This window comes from Poecilia formosa, unplaced genomic scaffold (assembly GCF_000485575.1).
Source record: "Poecilia formosa unplaced genomic scaffold, Poecilia_formosa-5.1.2 Scaffold207, whole genome shotgun sequence".
NCBI classification, from domain to species: domain Eukaryota; kingdom Metazoa; phylum Chordata; class Actinopteri; order Cyprinodontiformes; family Poeciliidae; genus Poecilia; species Poecilia formosa.
In genome coordinates this window covers 431,589-453,115 of record NW_006800146.1, presented here as the reverse complement: position 1 = coordinate 453,115, position 21,527 = coordinate 431,589, and the positions used below count along the sequence as shown (strand labels likewise).

Below are 21,527 nucleotides of genomic sequence, written 5' to 3'. Positions count from 1 at the left end.
TTTATCTCCAACTGTAGCGCGGTTACTTCGTCTGCTGACTGTGTGGCCGCTCGCTCGAGCTCAACAATGGATGCGCCATGTTGATCGCTGGACGTTTTCAGACGGTGAATGACATTTTAAGTCTCGGTCTTAAGGTTGAGGAGTTCTCTGATAGTGGTGGACACTCCTTCGATGCGAGTATCTATTGTCTGGCAAATTTCGAACTTGGTGACTTGTAGTTCTGTGAGAAGAGAGTTTATAGCCTCTAGGATGTAGCATTAGCCATCAGATAACCACTTTCAGGCGAGTCCGGGGCGGCTGGGCCTCGCTCTCTCGATTTCTTGTCCTTGTTGGCGGTATGCATCCTTAAATTTGCTTTCATCCTGTTCTGATGCAGTTAGTTAAGTCCGGACTGTTCTCACTCACAACCTGTTGTAAGACTGCCTAAATGCCAAGCTAGTGATAAAAATTTGCAGGAGCTCTAGGGAAACGCTGCCTACTTCTCCATCGCTCACTAGCGCCCCAGGAGTCTATTTTTTGATTGTATGTTATACATATACCTTTCAAGAGCATTAAAAGGGAAGATTTTGCAACATGACAAGTTTTTTATATGTGAGACTTGGGCAGATGCCCAGGGTAACATTAGAAATGGGCGACACAAAAGTATCAGATGAAATAGAAAATATCTTTTTATGTTACGATTGGACTCTGCTGATGTGACGTCTTAGTGGAAAGTTGTGTATGAAACATTTGAATGCTTGCCCAGAGCGGCATTCATGCAACAACTGACTGTTTCTAACCTAAAATAAATTAAAATGACTTTAAAGCTTTTAATGTGACGTGAATGTTTTACAATTCACATGAAAAGCAAACAAATCTGTTTGAAGGAAATGCTGCAATAACTTGTTTAAATAAACGTGCACACCCTTAAAGAAATTATTTGCTGAACCGACTTTTGGTATAATATTCACAGGAAACATTTAATTTCACTCTATTTTACAAAAACTCTCCAAATCTCTCAGATTGCTGTTCAGGTGAACCCACCTGAAGAGGTTTTCTGGACTCTTGCTTGGCCTTTCCAAAACCTTACTGGTTTTCTGGTGAGGCAGATTTGGAATTAGGTTTGAACTATCTATAAAAACAAAAAAAGCTAAATCCCTCTCTCCTCCATTCTGAGTTTTCTAAACTGCCTGATGCTGCCAACACCACGTTTCACTCTGGGTATAATAGTGTTCCTGTTGGAGATGCACTGTTATATTTCAGTCAAATCGTGGCCCAAAATTTCCTACTTGGTTCTGTCAGACCATGTCATCCTAGACAAAACTATACGTTTTATTTGGAGTGAAAAGCTTTGTTTTGCATATTCAAATGTATTTGTTTGTCCAAAAATATGTAATATAGAAAACCAATGTCACAAGTTGGACCCGGTACTCAGCAACCATCCCTGCACCATTTTCATTGCTCCTTCTTAACAGATTTCTCACACGTTTCTGCCTTGCTTTTTGTAATTTGTGAAGAAGCTGTCCTTCTCCTGACTGATACCTTTGCAGAATGAGATCATTTTTGAAATAAAAAGATCTTTCTGCATAGTCTGGCTGCAAATGAAGGATGTAAATATAAAAATGTCAAGACAATCCTACAAGGATAGCTGAACTTTGTTTAACAAGATTAACCATAATTGAGGTTGGGTTTGTACCCAGGAGGGTTTACTGCTGGAGTTTAATCAAAAGGTGTTTCAACAAAGCTTTTGCTTCCAGATGTGAACTTTTATGCTAAATAATGTCACCTTTTTCTTTGCTTTCCTTGTAACAGATTGTTGAATTTCAATTTGAAGATAATTATGAAGTTACATGGGGAAATAATCTCATTATTATTTAGCATTTTTCTATCAGGAAACCCTGGAATTTCTTGCTCTAAGGAACTTCAGGATAGCAGATGCTTGCTGTTTTAGGCAATGGTGGCGCCCCCTTCTCCATTCACAACTCAGAACTTATATATATGTGTGTGTGTGTGTGTGTTTTGCTTTAGAAAAAAAGTGAGTTTTAATTTCTGTGTGAGGTTAAATATTATAAACCTTTAAGAAAACATACAAAATTAAAAATAGGTCATAAATAACAAAAGTTACAAAATGCTGCCTTCTAGTGTTCGATATTAAACATTACAGTTGTGGCTGCTGCATTTACACACAACCAAATATTCAAACCTTGGTTGAATATAATGACTTTTACTTTATTTTTTTTTAGATGCCGTAGGAAAACATAAAAATACTTTTTTTTGTATGATATATACATTTCGAGTCTATCAATAAAAGTGACATACAAGCCAGCTGGAACAGAAAAAACAGCAGACAAGCACAGTGGACAGAATGACATCACAACTAGTGTGTTATTTAAACTAATGTAATCTCAAGATCTTCTGGACAGAGGTGGAACAGAACAGTCTGCAGGTGAGCACAGCGAGAACGGAACGAGAGGAAGTACAGGGAAATGAAAAAGGAAAAAGAAAAGAAAGGTGCAAAAACTCATCTTTTCCGCTGCCTCCCTGCTGCACTAATCTAAACGTGACACTTTAATCGTTGCTCTCGATGAAGGATTCATCCTCGTACAAGTCCTCCAGCTCTCCTTCTCTACTGCCTTCTCTGCTGATTTTCCTGTGGGAGACGAACATCTGTTAAACCTAAACCTTCCTAATTGAGACGGCACATGAGGCGGGTGAGGAGGAAGAGGCGTCGCTATGCTAAGAAAGTCACAAAGTACCTCTGCTTTGCAGCAAAGCTCATCAGTTTTCATCCAAGAGGAGACAAGAAGCAGAAATCACTCAACAGGATTTGAGATTTTTGTTTGGTCCTGTCCAATTTAAATCCTCTTACAGCTAAACAAACCTGATGAGCTGAGCTACGTCTGAAGCGCTACGTATCAAGCTCAGCCTAAAACGCTGTTTTATTTATTTTTTTTACAATTTACCTCAAAGACGGATGAGACGAAGACCCCAGTAAGCCCAAAAGTCCCCTGCAGGAAGGAGACGTGATATAATAAGCCAGAGTTCAAACCCCAACACCCTTCATCAGTCAACTTCAACTGTCGTTTTCCTGCTGCATTTTAAAAGGTGGCATCCAGAAAAACTGGTGTTTTTTAGTTGAGAGATTAATGTGTGACGTTTAAAGTTTAGCAACTAGCGGATTATAGTTTAGGTTAGAATAAAGGCTAGAGATAGAAGAAAGTAAACATTTTGTAGTTTGCTTCTTCTCACAAATGACCAGTGCTTGGTTTTCTGTTTGTGCCTCTGCAGAAACGTTAAAGGGGCGCAACGTTCATTTGTAGCTTTATGACACTAACCGTTAAGGTTGAAATGAGGTAATGAAACTTTTGGGGAAGACCTTTTTTTTATTATTTTTCACCGGGTGCACTTGAAGTACTTTAACATATTTTTACATCGTTAAAAGTAAAAAAGTAACCATCCAGGAAATTACTCAAGCAAGAGTAAAAATGTACTTCATAAAAAGGCAACTCAACTATTACATGATCAAAACATCTGATTTATGTTTTAAAAATGATGTCATCAGACAGACAAAAGGTTTACACCTATGTACCAATTATGTTATTTTAAAATCTTAAAGGAAAATATATAAAAATAAATAACACGATTACAGTAGATTCTGGCATAAGAAACACTTTTAAATCTTTTTTTTTTTTCAGACAAAAATCAAACTTATGAAACTAATATAGTTAGAAATGCAGATACGCTTTATGTTAATAAAGAATAAAGTGCTTCTGGTGGCAAAAGGCACAGCAGGCACAAATAAAAAGTATCACTTTCACTTAAATTGTGTCTGTTTGATGCATTTTTTTGTCTTTTCTTCATTCAGTGACATTGGTCAACTTAATTTCACTGTATCTGGAAAGTTTTACTGAAGTAAGAGCTAAAGCAAAATGAAGTATTCAAGAAAAAGTAAAAAGCTAACTTTCTAAAAAACATTATCATGTGCACCACATACTATCTTTCTGTAAATTACTCCTAAAAGTGAAGGTTTTCAAAAAAGTTAATTAAGTAATGTCATTGAGTAAATATAATTAGGTACTACCACCTCTGAACCTTTTAAATATCTGCTGAGATTCTCTGGCCACATTGTATCCATGTACTAATGGTTCCTTCTAGCTGGCGAATGCACCAAAATGGTTTCACGAACATGACCCAGACTTCTGGTCTCCACAGTAACCCAGACTCAGTCAGAGCATCTATAGTACAATGGGAGACTAACGGCTGACAAATCTGCAGTAAATGTTTGACGTCATCATGTCAACATGAACCAAAATCTCTGAGGAATGTTTCTGACCGCTTGTTGAATCTATGCTGTGAAGAATTAAGGCAGTTCTGAAGGCAAAAGGGCGTCAAACCTGCCATTACTACGTAACTAGCTAGCTAAAACTAGCTTCTTCTAGCTAGTTAGCTAGAAGCTTTATTATTCTCTTTGGGATTTTCCCTAAGGGACTTTGTCATCTCTGTCTCCCACACAGCACTCTTAAATACTACATAAAACACTTAAAACATAATAAAAAAAATAAAAATAAAAAAAAACATTAACTATAACCACCCCGATCTTACAGTTCCTTTTTTTCTGTTGTACTCCTGTTAGTTAAATCAAGTATTTCTTCAGATGGGATGTTACTGAAGAACTGGAAGAAAAGACCAACTTATTCTCTCTCAGAAGGAAATCATCTTGATATTTAAGCATCACTCTGTACTGACTGACAGAATTATAATGAAATAAATTAAAATCCTCTTTAAGTGCTACGTATGTTACTGGGTGTGCAGGGCAGTTTCAGTGCTGCAGAGGCTTTCATCAAGTTCATCGCCACATAATGAAAGTTTCAATGTACACACACGCACACACACACAAATACATGATGAAGAGCTCTTTGGAGTGACAGTCTCAGTATGCGTTCTATATGTGAGCCACACTACATGTGAAGTATAGAAGTGATCTATTTTTAATCCAAGCATCTGCTCGCTGCTTTGTTCCGTTAGAGGCCTAATCGCAGAGCTGGCAGAGAGAAGCAGACAGGATTTGCAGAGTAGGCTACTTACGTAAGAAGACCTCCGGGGGCAGACATGGACCTCTCTGCCCGTCTGCCCTGACACTCAAAGGGATTACTGAAAGAGCGCTTCCTCAGCATGGACTTCACCAGAATCTGCAGTGGACATCAGAAAGAGTCTCAGTGGATCTCTGTGAAAGCGCCTTCTGAAGCACACTCAGCAAAAACACTGTGAAAAATGCCAGATTTAATCATGTAATCTGACAATTTACACAGTTAGAGATGATAGCTGATAGTGACAAACCAGTAAACAGTTTCTATTTCTGTTATCTTGACATGCAAATAATACAAATCCACTCATGTAAAGGGAACCATGTTAAAAGATTTTGTTGCTGATTAACAAGTATGTTTATAAAGTATGGATGTGTGAAGATAAGAAACAAAAAAACGTTTGGTTGAAGGAAAATTGATTGCTAATTTATTACCAATTAACAACATAATAAGTTTAGAGCTGCAACTAATAGTTAATTCATTAATCAATTGTTTGATCCATTTTTATGACGATTAGTCAGACTACTTAACCTGATTTCATGCAAGATTAGAAACACATAAAAATACAAATAGAAGAATCATTTAATTTGTTTATTCAATACGAAAATAAACATTTTATTGTCTAAAAGGCAATAACATAGCATTTCTTCATTTCTTTCTTTGTAGTAAAGAATTCATTTGCATAAAACATTTATTTTTAGCAAAAATATGTGAGAAGCTCAGCCCATTCTCCTAATCTGACGAAATTTTGATGGACAAATTAATACTTGGGTAGCAGAAGTTGCTTAATAGAAAATCTTTTTTACAGAATTTGAAGCAAATGAAGCTAAAACTACAACCTGAGGAGTTCAGGTGAACATATTTACAAAGACGGTTTTTCACTTTAAATGCAATATATATATTGTACAGTTTTATCTTAATTACTGCTCTAAATGTGTTGTTCTTTCAGTCTGTATTCTGAAGTTAACGATTAATCAATTACTAGAGTAGTTGACAATCATTTCAATAATCGATTCATCACAATTAATCGTTTCAGCCATAAATAAGTTGAGATTTGCTGGGTTAAATTGGAAGCACATCCTGAATTGCAAAACTATTTCTGGAACTTTTTTACATTTTGTCACATTTGAGCACAAAGTTCAATGCAAGTCATTGAGGATTTATGCCAAATTCTCTTCAGGTTTGCCTGAACATCTAGAGATTGAATGTTTTAATCAATCATCCTTCTTTGCAAAAATTGTGTGAGTTCATTCTGACTTTATGACAAACATAAATTTGCACAACCTGCAAGAGAGGGGATTTAAGCTGAAACTTTGACTGGACCATTCACATGAACATTTTTTAAGCCTTGCATGTAGGCCAAATAGTTTTAGTTTCATCTCATCTCACTGGATCATCTTTTGCCACCTATTTGATTATAAAGTGCTTAACACTTGAGATATTGTGCTATAACTCACTTATACTTACATTTTAACCCAGGTGGAGTCTGTTCATTAATTAAGTTTGATTTAGGGGTATCAGAGCAAAGAAAGCCAAACAGATATGAATGCTACACTTTGAAAAATGTTGTAAACAAATGCTTTATATTCCTTTCATATTACAATTATCCATTATGTTATATTGGTCGGTCGGAAAAAAACCCCAAAAAGAAAATCCTAACAAAATAGATGGAAGTTTATAGGATATAAATATGTTTGCCAATCAACAAGATGATTATTAAACTTTACAGGAAATTCAGAGAAAACACCAGAAAAGTGTTTTCCAAATTCCAAATTTTTGTTTTTTCTGCCATAAATATCATAGGAGAGTAAATATTAAAACTGGAATATGTGAGCTGGGACTGGTCCTCCCAGCGGGCGCAGTGTGACTCACCACAGCAGACAGGCTGGGGATGAGTTTCACGCTGTTCTGCACCTCCTCATCGGTGACCTCCACCGCCGTGCAGTGCTCCTCCTCCAGAGGGAGAGGACTGGAGCCGTTCTCCGACACCCAAGAATGGAGCTGTAGCAGCCACACACACACACGTACCCACGCACACACACACACACACCCACACGCAATAATTTAATAAACAAGTTCACAGTGTGGTGACGCAGCAATTAATGTTTGCATACTTGCCTTTATTTCAGGGATGGTGATTCTGGTTGCAGGGTTTTTATCCAGCATTCTTTCAATGAGATCCCTCAACTCATTGCTTATTGAAGGGCTGTTGGTAAGAGATCAATAAAGACGTCAGAGCAAAATGTCAAAAACAGAACAGAATGAAACAGAAACATCCTTCATTGTCCCACAACAGGGAAATTGACAAACAATCAAAGCCAGTAGATTCACACAAAGATAGAAACATGCAATATATAAAAACAGTACAAAGGAAAACATGCTGTACAATCTTGGAAAAATTTCAACATAAAAGTTATGAAAGAAATATGGTGTCCCTTGATTGTAAAAAATATGCAGTTGAATTTAAAAATGTACCACGTGTATTTGGGTATTAAACAGACAGATTATTTGCAAAAATACACAATAAAATCTGCAACAGCAGACATATGCAGAAAACCATAACTTTGTGATTAGCAACTCCAAAACTGAAAAGTAGAAGAAGTTCCTGAGTGAGAATAAGGAGTGTGACACTAAAGATTCTGGTTTGTAATTTCAGGTGAATTAAAAAATACTTCATTAATCTCAGAGTGAAATTAAATGTTGTTGTAAAGCATATTAAACAATTTTCTTCAAAGGTATGGAAAGTATGATTGTGGACAGGAAGGATTTCCTGTAGCGGACTGTGTTACAGTGGTTCTGAAGAAGTCTCTGACTGAGGATGCTCTGTTTTATGACAGTTTCTCAAACAGGATGCTCAGCCATTATTAGGCGTTAACAACAAAGCAGAACTCCCTGAAATATACAAAAAGCTCTAAAGTGACAGAATCCAACGTCAAGCTCAACAGCATCAAATAAGATGTAACCATGACAACATGAATAAAGAATAAGGTGTTTTATTCCCTTAATGTCAACATCGTGATGCAAATTACTGGTCCTTGTAACAAAATATAGATAAAAAGTGCTTTAGATCAACATGACTTCCTGTTTCAGAGTCTCTACAGTTTAAGTTAATGTTTTGAAGCTTTGGGTCAATATTCAGACATTCTTACGTTTCTGGAAACTCCACAGGTTTGTTCTTGATCTTGTTGTGCAGAGAATAAATGTACTCATCATAAAATGGGCACTGGAACGAGACAAACAGGTTAAAAATAAAAAATGTGCTTAAATGAACTGATAAAACAGTTCATACAAGCGACTTTCGGGCGACATTACCTCCCCGAAGACAAAGCAGTACAGCGTGACCCCCATCGCCCACACGTCTAACGCCTGTGGAACAAACACGCCCACTGTTATGACGGGTCCTCACACCACGTCCTGTCAGTGATCCACAGGTGATCAGCTCACCTTCCCACTGAAGCTCTGCTGGACCTCGCTCATCATCTCAGGGGCCATGAAGGCCGGCGTCCCCGCAGTGCTGGACAGGAGGGCATCATGGCCCTCAAACTCGTTACTGACACCGAAGTCTGCGATCTTGATGTGACCGTCGTCCCCCAGCAGGAGGTTGGAGGGTTTGATGTCTCGGTGGATGATCTTATGGTAGTGTACTACACACACACACACACACACGCAAACACATACGCACACGCATACACATAAATACACACAAATACACACAGGCAGAAGGCTGAATTGTTATTGATCGTTTGAGAATTTTTTTTTTATCCAAGTTTATTCTAAATGTAAATTTTGGTAAATGGCCTGCACTTGTGTAGAGCTCTATCTAATCCAGAGGACTCCAAAGCAATTCACACTATATTCATCCAGTCACACAGATATTAACACACTGATGGTGGCAAGATACTGGACTGTAGCCACAGCTGCTCTGGGGCCAGGTTGCAATGGACCGGAGCCACCAGGTCGATCACCTGTCTGAAAAGTCACTAAATATAAGGACAAATTTACTAAGTACCAGTAAAGCAAAATGGGACAGTGGTTGATGTTCAGATCTGTGCGGGGGTAGATCAGATCAGAGGGATCGATTTCAAGTGTGAATATTGGCAGATTGCTGAACTCCCAAAATGAAGAGAACCGGCACCAATTTATCAGTCTATCTCCTAGAACAGCCATGACATTGGAGGTCATGGCTGTTCTGTATCAGTGAAATCAAGCTCAGGCTGCTTGGACAGCGTCTCTCCATCTCCTTTATTTGCTGAGCTCACGCTAGCCTCACTTGGGTTCAGGCTGCTCTTGATTGCATCAATGGGATTCTAGTTTTGTTGAAGTATGTGACGTTGCTGTTTTGTGAGATTCAAGTTTCTTACAACCGATATAAATAACAACTTTGTTCCCAAGACATAAATCACATTCAGATTATTCACACGTCCAGTGCTGTACTCACAGTACTCTATTCCCAGGACGACGTCTCTGAAGTAGAAGCGAGCCTGGTCCTCGGTTAACGGGTTGTCTGTGGGCACCTCTATCACCGGCCTGAGGGGCAAAGAAGCAAAAACCACACACAAACATTTTACTGCCACTCCTGCCATCTAACATATCAAAGTGTTATGTTTGATATAACACTTGTAAAACATACCCCTCTTTCATTAGTTCGAAGGCTTAAAGAGAAAATAATTTGAATTTAAAGATCAATTAACTTTGTTTTCTTTTATCATGCTGCAGCAGAAAAGGTGAATGATTCCCTACCCATGTGAAGTCCATCTTCATCAGGGTCATCAAGCACCTGCAAGATACATCAACACTGCTACCTTGTGTTTGTTTAGGTTTATTTTTTTTAAGCTATTTAAACAAATATTATTTCTGATCTTGAAAGGAGTCCATTAAATGTTTTTGGCTGAAGTACGTGGACGCGTTGCTCTGCTGCTTGTTGTTATGGTCATATCTGACGCACCTCTACCAGTTTAACTACGTTTGGATGGTCCAGCTTCTTGAGGATGGCAATCTCTCTGTATGCTCTCTCCAGAGGCTGCATGAATTTGGGGAACAGATCCTGCTGAGAGTTTGACCCCTGAGGAGGCGGGCGACCTGGAAGTACAAACACACAGCGCCGGTCTGGATGAAGGCAATTTAAGGAGCTATTTCTTGGTACATAATTTCTTGTTGGAACAAATCTAAACCAACTTGCTGTTGATTTTAGGTAATTTTAAGAACAAAAGAAGAAGCCACCTTACATCAATACATCCACTTTGTGTGATGCATCGGCAACTTTGACAGCAAACAGCCCGTATCAAAGTGCTTTTAAGTTTAAAAAGATTACTTGACTCCTACAAGCAGACTTTATGACAATGCAGCCAAATCTTGGTGTGCAAACCTTTCCTTCAGCAGGCCTTTGACTGGACCTGGGTTTCTCCTCGCCTGCCACTTGGTCCACACCATTTACTTTGTACAGAGGGTCTGTGTGTGCTGTTACAGATCTCTCTTGGAGACAATGGGAGGAATACTTGCCAGTAATAAAACGTCTTAGAGATTCCTCCTCTTATTAACTGGGTTGCAATTATGTATTTGAACCTCATCTGTAGATTAGTGAAAATTCACAGTAAATTCAAACTGGTGTATCTAGTTCTTGCTTTCAAACTTCTTTAAAAAAAAACAAAAAACACCAAATCAACATTTTGTGAAGATTTTATGTGAATGCAAACCTTTCACTGGAACCGTAAACCACACAGGACTGAAACAATCAAAATGAGACGTTACTCACGCAAAAATCCACACAGCCTCATCAGCTTCTTCTTTGACACTACCTTCATGGCCTAATCAAAGAAAAGAAAAGGGATTAATGACGATTTCATTAAACGACAGTAAGGCTCAAGCAGTTTAAAGCTTCAGCTTACATAGTACTGTTCAGAGTCTTCATTATAGGCTAGTTTCACCACTCCATAAGAGCCCTGCAGGGAACAAATAAAAAGAGCTTTATAATTCAAGAATCAGAAATTAAAACACTGGGTTTCACATTGGTAGGTCACCTTTCCAATCTCTTTCTTCAGTTTATACTGGTTGAGCTGGAGACAGTCCTGTAGAGGTGAAATGGGAAAGTTTTAGTCTCAGAAACGAGGAGCTCAGGTGAATCTTAAGACGAACTGTCTGAGGTTATTCACGTCGGCATCAGTGATGGAAACCCGTTTGGTCTCGATGGTGGGCTGCCGGGCCACGCGGCTCCCCCTCTCCTGAAGGGACATCTTCCTGTCTGTGAGGCGGGCCCTTTGGCCCACAGTGGACCTGGGTGCTCCTGACCTGTAGCCGTTAGGAGGGGTCAGCTGGTTGGCGGTGGTGTTCATGGACGCCACCATGTCGGCAAGCTCGCCCTGAGGGTCCGACTCCACCTCCGGTTGGAAGACGCTGTCGGAGCTCATGGTTTCCCTGACGATGCTGCCTTGTTTACGGTTGAATGGTTCAGTGGGATGGGCACACGATGCATCACTGCACTGAGAGAAACATGAAGAACTGGATGAGAAAATGATGGATAGAAGCAGGTTTTATTTTTATTGGTCAGGAAATGTTTATTTTTTGTGCTAAAGTCTCATGACTAGCTATGTCTCCTTTAATCACAGAATTGCACAAATTCAAATAACAAAAATAAATTTGGTTAATGGAAAATAAAAAATTATATACCTGTGTGTGTATGCATCAATAGTTCATAGAATAAAAGAAATGAAGAACAAACATATACCTATAGAAAGTGGTCTCTTAATTTTTTCCATATATATAACTATAAATGACCTTAAATTACTTTGAGCTCAATGAAATGAGGCTTGCGTCAGCTTTCCCAACACTATAACGCCATTTCTAAAAGTGCTGGTGAAAAGTCTTTACTCAGAAATTAAACATTTAATTCCAAGATCTGATGAATTCACTTCAAAAACATTTTTAAAAAGTTGTTCTGTGCAGCATAGCTAAGAATCTGATTTACTGACAGATGAGTTCAGGTCTTTTTTCTTTTAGAACATGCTTCTATAATGTATCTGGACTTTATGTAACAGAAGCATGCCTAATAATGCAGATCATGCAGATTATTTTCTGAACACCAATGGGGCACATTGATTTGCACAGCCTAAAAATAAGAAGGAAGCTGAACAATTACCAATGGACACATAAAAAAGTGAAGTTTCCTGTGACATTAGGCTGCTAGTAGAAAACAATCAGCTTCCTATGAACGAGACTCATTGCTACCTAAAATACAGTACAGAGAACTGAAAAGCCTCTTATGTAACTTAGCGGGAAGCTTTAACAGGCTTGTAACTTCACAATATTTACACAAGCACTGGACTCACACACATGCACACACACAACATTTAAAAATGCTGTCTGATGCTGCGTATAAAGTTATAAAAAAGAGACGTTAAAAGTATTTCTAACAATGTTTTTGCAAACACTGGATAAAACAAAAGCCTGAATGTCTCTGAAATATCAGAAACTTCAGCCAGGATAATTGTGAGATGAGGGATGTACTCACAGACTGGAGGCGTCCTGTCTCCAGGGCTGTTTCTGTGAATCTGCATGTTGACGGGGGCTGAAGCTCCTCTCGTTCTGCAGGACGTTCACTGCTGAGCGGTCAGGGACATCAGCAGTGCACGTCTTAGGGATTAACTCAGGCTACATATAGATGAAGCAGAGTTGTTCCCAGGACAGCAGGACGATTGCTTGTGTTTACATGACGGACAGCAGCACAAAAACACAACACTGGCAAAATGTGCCGCTTCACATTAACAGACAGTTAAATAACAGACAGGAGTACCATTTAATTATCGTTTAGTTTTGTCTTACATTATACTGCATTAACTGCATGAAACTGGATAAAAGCAAGGTCCTTTATGTAATTTAGTTCACTATTACATTTTTAGCATATGAAATGTTAAGGAAATTAGTTTTTCTTTAAACAACATGTTACATGATGATTGTGCCTAAATTCCACACACTGCAGCTTCTATTTGGATTTTGTGGCTTGTGGTTGAGTTGTCGCTTTTTGCATTTTGCTGATCCCGCTGGTCCACTGAACAATAAAAATACACACCACACATTTCAGATTTGTATTTTCCTTTTACAAACACACTAAAACTGGTATTATTTTTCTTTCACTTCACAATAACGCTCCATGTTGGTTTAAAATCACCTCCAGTAGACTAGTTTAAGCTCTAATAGTTTGGGCTCTGCTTAGTTATACTGGCGAATAGCTTTATTGTTGAACTATTTTGCACCAGGACTGTAAGGTGAATATCCACCAGGCTCATTATGTTGAATCTTTATCCTGTAGATCAGTTCTTGCCTTTTGTCTGTGCTTTTGTCTCAAAGGAAAAATGATTTTGCACATTTCTCTTGGTTGGGTTCAGTTCAAAACTAGTTAAAAAGTTATTTGTCTTTCTCAAAAACTAAAATATGAAGGTGCAAAGTTGCAGTGACGTCGTAAAATCTGAATGACCTTAGAAAAATCATTCACAGCAAAACTATGCAAGTTTTGGGACAAGCCATGGTCTTTTTTCTTCTTATTTTACAATGCTTACATGTTTTAAAATTGTGTTTTATTGTGTTGGAAAACCCCAAACCCTTCTTTTAATTCTGCATGTCTGTCTGCAGTGCTGTTTCCCCGATAAGCCCCTCAAATGTTGAAAATAGGGTCAACTTATTACCATTCTATCGTAGGATCACTCCACAAATTAGAGGATGTTTTCAGTGTCACATTAAAGAAATGTGGGTCGTTTCCCTGCTTCAGGATAAAACATGAGGTCTAAAACCGTCTGGCCCAGCTGTAAAAATAAGAAATATTAAAAACAGAGGGAAAAGGCCTGGAGTCAAATAAAACATATCAGCACAGTTTTTCAAAGTTAAAGGAGCAACGTTTCAGGCATAGCAGTCAGATTCAGTAAATTAGGATATTATGGAAAAGTTCATTTCACATTATATAGATTTATTACACCAGACAGATGTTTTCTAGCCTTTAACTCTGTTAATTATGAAAGAGATTAATAAAATTTATGTTTAATATCTGATTAGAGGTTAATTTCAAATGATATGTTTAATCTGATAAACTCAACAGAATGTATATTCCAATTTATTAAATATAACTGTGTCTCGCTATATATAGGAGTGCATAGCAACAGTGCTCTATTACTTTCTATACAGCCAGAGAAAACGACCAACACATATCTTTAGTCTTGTTTATTTTTGCATTTTCAAAAACAGTTTGAAACAGTTTCTTTAGCAAAAAAAGGATCAACATCAAGCAGCAAATTGCAATTTTAAACTTCTTTTTCTTATGTACATAATGTACAATTTAGTTTTTTTAAAAGAACTTCCTCTTGCTGAATTCTTCATGAGGTCTGAGGTACAAAATGTGAAAAATGCACTTAACATCAGAACCCGTTGTTATCCTGTTCAGCTTGAAGAAGTAAATATACTCTTTGAAATATTCCATGTCTGTGTCATTTTAGAATCAGAAAAAATTGATTCAGAAAGATTTTAACTGGGCTAACATGCTTACTTTAATATTTTAAAATTCCGGCTTAAGATACTCAATTCTTTATTCTTTTTTACTAAGATTATTATTTGGCCGTCCAGACGTTAGATTCCAAAGAACATCAATCATTTCTTCCAGTTTTTCATAATTCAGTGATCACAGAAATCCATGTCCAATCAACAGATCACCACATTTTTTTGGGCTAAAGGAAAACTCTGAGTTTTATTGCAAATTTTCTACATAAATAGTCAAAAACATTGGATTGAAGCCACTGCTACCTGAAGGTGGCAGCATTTCTTACTTTTATGACACAGTTGCCTCAGCCTTACTTGATGTCAAGTGACAGTTCATAATCGATATGGCAAGTAATGAAGAGTCACATTTGAAGTCATACATAAGCACCAATATTACTAAATTATTTACAAATATTTCTAAAGCAGCACCATCAAATCTGTGAATTTGCTGGCGAAAAATTACAAAAACAATGACAATAGGCCTTCGCAGCGCTTAGCTGCTCGGGCCTAATTATGAAATCCTACCGAGGGAGATCAACATGAAAAAAAAAAAATCATTATTTAACTTTAAGACACATATTGACACTGACATTTATTGATATTTGAAAAGTTTGTAAATGGGTTTTATCAATACATTCTGGCACAACCGGCCGTGAGGACATTCATGGTCTTGATTTGGGACCAAAATGAGAATAAGTTTCTTAGAGTCAGAGTTTCTCCAAAATGACAAATCTCATTTGAAAAACAAACGACTGTTTCTGATTATTACCTAAAATAGTAATCATCAATCAAACCTGCAGCTTGCCCACTCTGGTGAGGTACAAGGTTCAGATTGGCCGTTCACTCTCAGCGCTGCTGCAGATCCAGCTGCACAGCTTCGTTCAGTCAAACTGTTCTGAAGCGAGACTCCCGGGACCGCTGAAGTCTTACCACGGCCCTCTGAATCTGCTCATAGCTGACAAACATCACTATGTTCCAGGACCCCAGGCGAAGGAACGACGGCATGAAGCTGCAAGGAAAGATTGAGATAAATCAGCCGCTGGACTGGGTGTCGTGGTTTTCAACGACGACACCCACCCCTTGTAAAAAGCCGAGGGCCCCTCTTTAAACAGCATGGTCAGAGCGCAGTTGGCGCCGCCGCCATACTGCCTAGGCACGGAGTTCATGAAGCGGGTTTTCACCACGTCCACCGGAGAGGCCACCACGGTGGTGCAGAAACCTGCGGCGAACGCGGCAGTGAAGTGACACGGCATGTTGTCTGCAGGACAAAAACGCAGAGAACGCTTTGCTAAAGACCACAAAGACCGGAGAGGGATCAACATGTGTGGGTGTGGGGAGACCCTACCTGTCATCAGTTTGTTCTTCAGGATCTGCTCTTTAATAATGTTATAAGTCACCAGCTCGGAGCAGTTCACAATGGCATTACGAGCTATGTTCAGCAGACAGCCTGAAAAAAACAAACGTTATACCGTCAGAAATTACAAATAAGCTAGAAAAACAATAATAGAGACCCAACAGCAGACCAGCATGAGTTTGTGTGAATCAGGCCAAAGAAACAGCAGCTAAGATGACTTCAAAACATCGTCATCAAGAACCTGGAGGGTCTTTGCCAGGTACATCATGGCACATTGCTGTTAAAGGGGCAGTATTTACATCATGTTCTAATGTTTCCCCTCATCAAAAACATAAGTGGAATGTTGCTCTGATTCTTTCATGCATGTTATGAGAAATCCTTTAATCTGTCATGGCAACTGTGCGAAATGTTTCAGTGGACCTAGAGCACCCTTCAAGATGCAGCTCCTTCAGACTAGCTAGCAGCAATTAGCAAACTATGAGTCTGCTAAGCTCATCATAACTTATGATAGTAGCTTATAAAGTATCTCTTTTGATTCATGAGAGCTACTTCTCAGAGCAACGCTGGTAGTAGCCATGCTGTGATAACTCAGTGAAGGCAGAGTTTCAGAAAGAGCAGAGGTTTTTAAAGAGACAGAGGTCCAATTTCAAGGTGTTAAATTACAAACTAAACTTTCATTTAAGTCATATTTTTTATATATATAGTGTTTTTATAACAACTGAAGGTAACATAGTTACTGGATTGTGCTATAAAATGGTGCTATGTTTCCTGGAAAACACATAATACTGCCTTTAAACATGCATGACATAGAAGGAGAGTTTTCCCACCGTTTTGAGAAAGTTGAAATGCACAATCTATGCATTGTGTAAATAGATAAAGCATAATGATCAGTGCATGTTGTTTTAGGTCTAGCACCCAGTGAGGGTTCAAAGCTTAACCTGTTCTTGAAATACATCCCAGTAGAATGGGGGAGGAGGAGTGCTCTGACAAATTCAAAGTGTTGTGGATAGAACTGAAACCATTAATAGTAATTATGATAAATTGGTTATCAAAATAATCATTAACTATTTTTCAAAATAAGTCCATTTGCTGAAAGAAATTAAAGCAGTAATTAAGCTAAAACTGTTCAAAAATATATGCTTTTTGAATTTAAGATAAAAAACGAAACATCTGTTTGGTATATATGCACAGATCTTGACTTTGAAAATACCTTTCCAGAGCCCTCTGAGGCCCTCCACCCTGGCGATGGTCCTGTAGGCATCGGTGGTGCTGCTGTACCTCTTGACAGAGCCGTTCTCTGGCTGGTGGGCCTGCGCCTGGAATCTGACCTTTACAACATCGGTGGGCTGAGCAAAAGCCACCGCCATCGCTCCGGTGGTGGAGCCTGCCAGCAGTCGGGTCCCGAGTCCAGGATCTGTCACACAGCAGTTTGTGACAACTAGCGACTACAGGCAACTTTACAGAAACAAGTCATTGTAGGGTTGGCCATGAAATCTGCTGTCAAAGTTTTACTGTCTACATGTAACATCATGAATTCCTCTTTCCAGACTTGACAGTTCAGGCACACAGAGCCAGTCTTACTGGCTCTTCTTGGCCTGCCAGTCGAACTCATGCTGTGGTTTTTATTGAGCATAAACCAGTTTGTTGGACACCAACAAGAGAAACACTGATTGTACTGTACAGCTTTTCAGGATTTTCAAAAGATTCAACATGTTAGATAGGTCTTTCCTTGGTGCAGCTATTGCATCAACAAGCTAAGGTAATTCTGACTTGTTTCTAATTATACCATGAAAGTGCAACACTGAAAGCCTAACACTACTACACTTAATCCAAAACCTTGACTGTTATTTCAAAGTGTTCGTGGCTGAAGCTTGTTGAAGGTTCCCCAGGCATGTGGTGTTGGTCAGAATGCACATACTCTCTGCTCCCTGGGCGTATAGCTGCTTCATGGTGTCGTACAGACCAATCCGGACGGAGGCAAAGCACATCTGACGGTGCAGCCCCGCCAGGAGCCCATTGTACAGATTCCTTGGCCCCTCGGCCCTCACAATGGTGATGATGGTGCCAAATACACCTCTGTACGTCGCCTTCTGGCCTTTAGGGAGGTCCTTCGATTCTCCTTGGACCTGGATAAATATTACAGGTAAAAAAAAATAAATGAATAAAAAAAAAACTGTTGAGAGTAAGAGATTTATACTTAGAATGCTTTTAGACGTGTCAATATTCAGTGTGTTTTTCAGCATTTTGTCACGTTAAGAACCACAAATGTCTAAGTATTTTAAAGAGATTTTATGTGAAAACCTACATACAGAATGAGATCATTTATGGTTTTCAGACATTTTGACAAAAGAAACAATTTATTGCAAAATATCTCATTTCAGTCAGATTGAATGGCAAGCATTTATGAACTAAAGGTTTTCAATGCTTGACAATGATTCTCAATTGGATTTAGATATGGGGATTTGACTAAGCCATTCTAAGCCATTTACATGCTTTGATGTAAATTAGTTCACCTTAGTTCAATCTATATGTTTAGTGTCATCCTGCTTTAGCTTGAAGGCTTTTAAAGGTTCCAGCAGTTTGGTCTTTTATCAGCATCCCCACAGGATGATTCTGCCACCACCCTGTTTCACTCTGACTATTGTTTCTTCTCCAGCCCAACCTAAAGACCAGATTTGTAACATACTCTACTAATAGTCCTCCTGTACACAGATAATCCCAACTAATTATAAGAGGCCTCTTGGCTGCTGTTCTCTGTTCCCAGCCTGTCAGCTTAAATCAGCAGTATTGTCTTGGTAGGTTTGGTCCAAGCAAGGTAACGAGATTGGAATATAAACGCACCACACTTATCAGTTTTTATTTGATGAACAAAAGAAACTGAGTTTTTCTTAAAAAAAAAAAGGGGAAAATAATTCTTTAAAGAAGTTTTTTTCATTCGTGTGAAAGCAACAGTTGAAAGGTTGGAGCAAAAGAAAAAACAAACATCTTAAAGCCTAAAAAAAGGGAAAAAGTTAATTTTATGTCAATTAACCCATAGAAAATAACACCAAACAAGATTCAGAAAACTGTTGGTCTGGGATTATTTTATAAGATGAGATGACATGAAGTGGATAATAATGACTGAAAAAGTTGAATTCAATTTATTTGGTAAGAACAATGCACATTAATCAACAATGTGCATTATTAATGCACATTGTTAATTGTGCATTAACAATGCACAATAAACCAGAATTCTGTCTAGAATTAGACAGAATTCTAGTTTCATCTGTAACTTGTCTTGCTAAAGGAAAATTCTTAAAGATTACGAATAAAACAGCATCTTTTACAAATCCTTGTATTTAACTTTAAAGTGACAAGCTGATGAAATCTTGCATGAAGACCATTAAATAGATGCTTTCTCCAAAACTATTGCACTTGATTTGTTTCAAACAAATGCTGAGGCAAACTACGCCTTTTGAAATACACCACAACCATCAAATCCAAATCTGCAAACTCTTCCAAGGACTTTCATCTTTTAGTACCTTATTGTTATTATTATCCTGAATCCGATCAAATTTAAGGATAAAAAGTTAAAGATAATGAATGACTTTAAGTCACTTCGGCTTGTACTGATAATTATGGAGAGTTACAAGTCTGTGTAGGAGCGTAGCAGTAAATAATGTTTTTGAAACAGTAAAACCCGTTCCACATGTCCTGGTTGCGATGCTTTTTGTTACCTGCAGTCGTACTTTGGCGGTGTCCAACGGGAAGGTGACCAGGTCAGCCACGCAGCCAGCTGTTCCAGCTGAAAAAATCTTGACAGCAGCTGTAGGTGCCAAGTCAGCTGCTGATCCTCCTGCCATGTTCAAAACGGTAAAGGATCAACGCAGTCTTTAAAGAGCAAAAATCAATCCAAAGCTTTCAGTCATCCCAAAATCTGAAGTTAACACCGGATCCTTTCAGGAGTTTATGACCGATAACAAATTGAAGCAAACAATCATGTTCCAGGTAATAAACAGAATGTGTCTTATTAAAGTAGAGTTCTCTTCTTGTGCCATTACTTGTTGTGACTTAGAACTGAAAGCAGGAAAAACAGATAAAATCAGATGCCCTGGCATAAGAACCTGATGGGACGGTGTTAACTGATTTTTCTGAGACTGTTGCACTGCCTCTCCAGAAAAAAAAGGAAGAAAAAGAAAAACAAACAAAATGAACACAGTGTGCAGAACACGCCTGAACAAAATAGCAACCGTCTGGCTGCCGGCGGGCGTGTTTTTAACACCCAACTCACCTGCTTGATGACGCAAAGGTTTGACAGCTGGTCTGACTGGTGACACGCTGGTTTAAACCAGAAATGTTTTGTCGCAGGTTGGAGTATCAGCTCAATATGAACTCAATTTTAATTGCAATAATTACAGAAGCTAAAAATTAATTTATTATGACTAATTACTGAGGTTATGGCAACTATGGTTGCATAACTTCACTCTAGAAGATATTGAAAAATCAAACCTTTAATTAAATCAATTTTTTTCAGAGGTAGAGAGGAAAAAAACAACCCTGAATTTTTTAAAAAATATGTGGGTGAGTTTTTAAGACCACCGTTGGGTAGTCCACAGTTCTGGAGTGCTGTGGTTCTCTTTGAAAGTCCACAAAAAGAAAAAAAAAAAACATTTTCCCTTGATATCAGCCCTCTAAATCTGGTAACAGATATGTGACAAGAGCTGAAGAGAACTATGCATATGAGCATTGAAGATGATCGAGATCTGAACCATGTAAAGAAATTGTGCCAAGAGGAATGTAAGGAGAAGACCAGTGCTGCTCTACCGGCAAACTTGTGTCGTACGAAGCATTTGGAGTGGAGGTGAAACAATATGTCAAGGTACTAAAGGTGGTTTTGTGAAAAGGAATTATTTAACATTTTTCTATATTTAAAGTATGATGTAAAATTGACTTTTTTGATCTTTACATCATGCTTTAATGTTATTACCCCATCAAAAACATACCTGGAGTTTTGCCTTGTTTTTTTCATAAATGTTTGAGAAATTCTTTAGTCTCCCATAGCAACCATTCAGCTGTGCTAAATGTCTGGTTGGATCTAGCTCCGCCTTCGAGTACGCAGCTCCTCTTCGGAGCTTCCGCCTCACAGAGCAGCCCTCACCTGACACCTCCAATCTCCTCCTTCAGACTAACCAGCAGAAATTAGCAAACACCTGGTGGAATGGCACAGCTGCTTCAGTCAATATACGAGCTAATTCTCGTAGCTGGAAAAAGCGTTAAAAGGAGCAATGTTATGATGGCTTTCTGAAGGCAGAGTTTCAGAAAGAGCAGGAGTTTCTTAAAGAGAGAGAGGCCCAATTTCAAGGCGTTCAATTAAAGAGACCCATTTCTTTCAAGTCATATTTGATATGTAGAGCAATTTTACAACAAATGAAGGTAACATAGTTGATGATGCTAATAAGATGGCACAACATGCCTGGTAAGTACATAATACTACTATTAATACTTCTATTTTGGTGGCCTTCCGAGGTCTAGAGGGCCACATTGGTAGATATGTCGGTCCAGATTTGGTCCGTGGGCCTTGAATTTGCAAACATTGTGCATTAGTACAATAAAAG

At 38.4% G+C, this 21,527-nt stretch overlaps 2 protein-coding genes across 4 annotated transcripts; both read right to left on the bottom strand.

The window, feature by feature from the left end:
- Positions 1-2,362: 2,362 nt before the first annotated feature.
- Positions 2,363-12,755, bottom strand: camkk1b (calcium/calmodulin-dependent protein kinase kinase 1, alpha b). 3 transcript variants are annotated; one of them, XM_007567330.2, is made up of 17 exons: positions 12,568-12,751; positions 11,213-11,539; positions 11,081-11,128; positions 10,949-11,002; positions 10,816-10,867; positions 10,009-10,142; positions 9,804-9,840; positions 9,694-9,715; positions 9,502-9,590; positions 8,508-8,707; positions 8,376-8,429; positions 8,213-8,286; positions 7,182-7,269; positions 6,936-7,064; positions 5,065-5,168; positions 2,943-2,987; positions 2,363-2,629 (listed from the first exon to the last, which is right to left on the bottom strand). In XM_007567330.2, exons 2-17 carry the CDS (start codon positions 11,465-11,467, stop codon positions 2,548-2,550), a joined length of 1,467 nt encoding a protein of 488 aa, XP_007567392.1. In that variant the 5' UTR covers positions 11,468-11,539; positions 12,568-12,751; the 3' UTR covers positions 2,363-2,547. The 3 variants fall into 3 exon arrangements, with proteins under 3 accessions (XP_007567392.1, XP_016534790.1, XP_016534789.1); XM_016679304.1 differs by having other exon boundaries at positions 11,213-11,534; positions 12,568-12,680; XM_016679303.1 differs by lacking the exon at positions 2,943-2,987 and having other exon boundaries at positions 12,568-12,755.
- A 1,430-nt stretch (positions 12,756-14,185) lies between these two features.
- LOC103148519 (mitochondrial uncoupling protein 2-like) lies at positions 14,186-21,286 on the bottom strand. Its single transcript, XM_007567329.2, has 6 exons — positions 19,650-21,286; positions 17,852-18,059; positions 17,144-17,347; positions 15,925-16,026; positions 15,657-15,837; positions 14,186-15,588 (listed from the first exon to the last, which is right to left on the bottom strand). The coding sequence occupies exons 1-6, from the start codon at positions 19,773-19,775 to the stop codon at positions 15,465-15,467; spliced, it is 945 nt and encodes a 314-aa protein (XP_007567391.1). The 5' UTR covers positions 19,776-21,286; the 3' UTR covers positions 14,186-15,464.
- Between the last annotated feature and the right edge of the window lie 241 nt (positions 21,287-21,527).

Bases quoted from the DNA above. Each gene is read 5' to 3' on its own strand.
- camkk1b (XM_007567330.2), bottom strand. From the start codon at position 11,467: ATGAGCTCCGACAGCGTCTTCCAACCGGAGGTGGAGTCGGACCCTCAG. The intron at 9,716-9,803 runs GTAGGGAATCAT...TTTCTCTTTAAG, and splicing joins TGAAGATGGACTTCACATGG to CCTTCGAACTAATGAAAGAG. The intron at 8,430-8,507 runs GTGAGCTGATCA...TTTGTTCCACAG, and splicing joins AGCAGAGCTTCAGTGGGAAG to GCGTTAGACGTGTGGGCGAT.
- LOC103148519 (XM_007567329.2), bottom strand. From the start codon at position 19,775: ATGGCAGGAGGATCAGCAGCTGACTTGGCACCTACAGCTGCTGTCAAG. The intron at 17,348-17,851 runs GTATGTGCATTC...GCTGTGTGACAG, and splicing joins ATACGCCCAGGGAGCAGAGA to ATCCTGGACTCGGGACCCGA. The intron at 16,027-17,143 runs GTATTTTCAAAG...TGTTTTTTTCAG, and splicing joins CCTCAGAGGGCTCTGGAAAG to GCTGTCTGCTGAACATAGCT.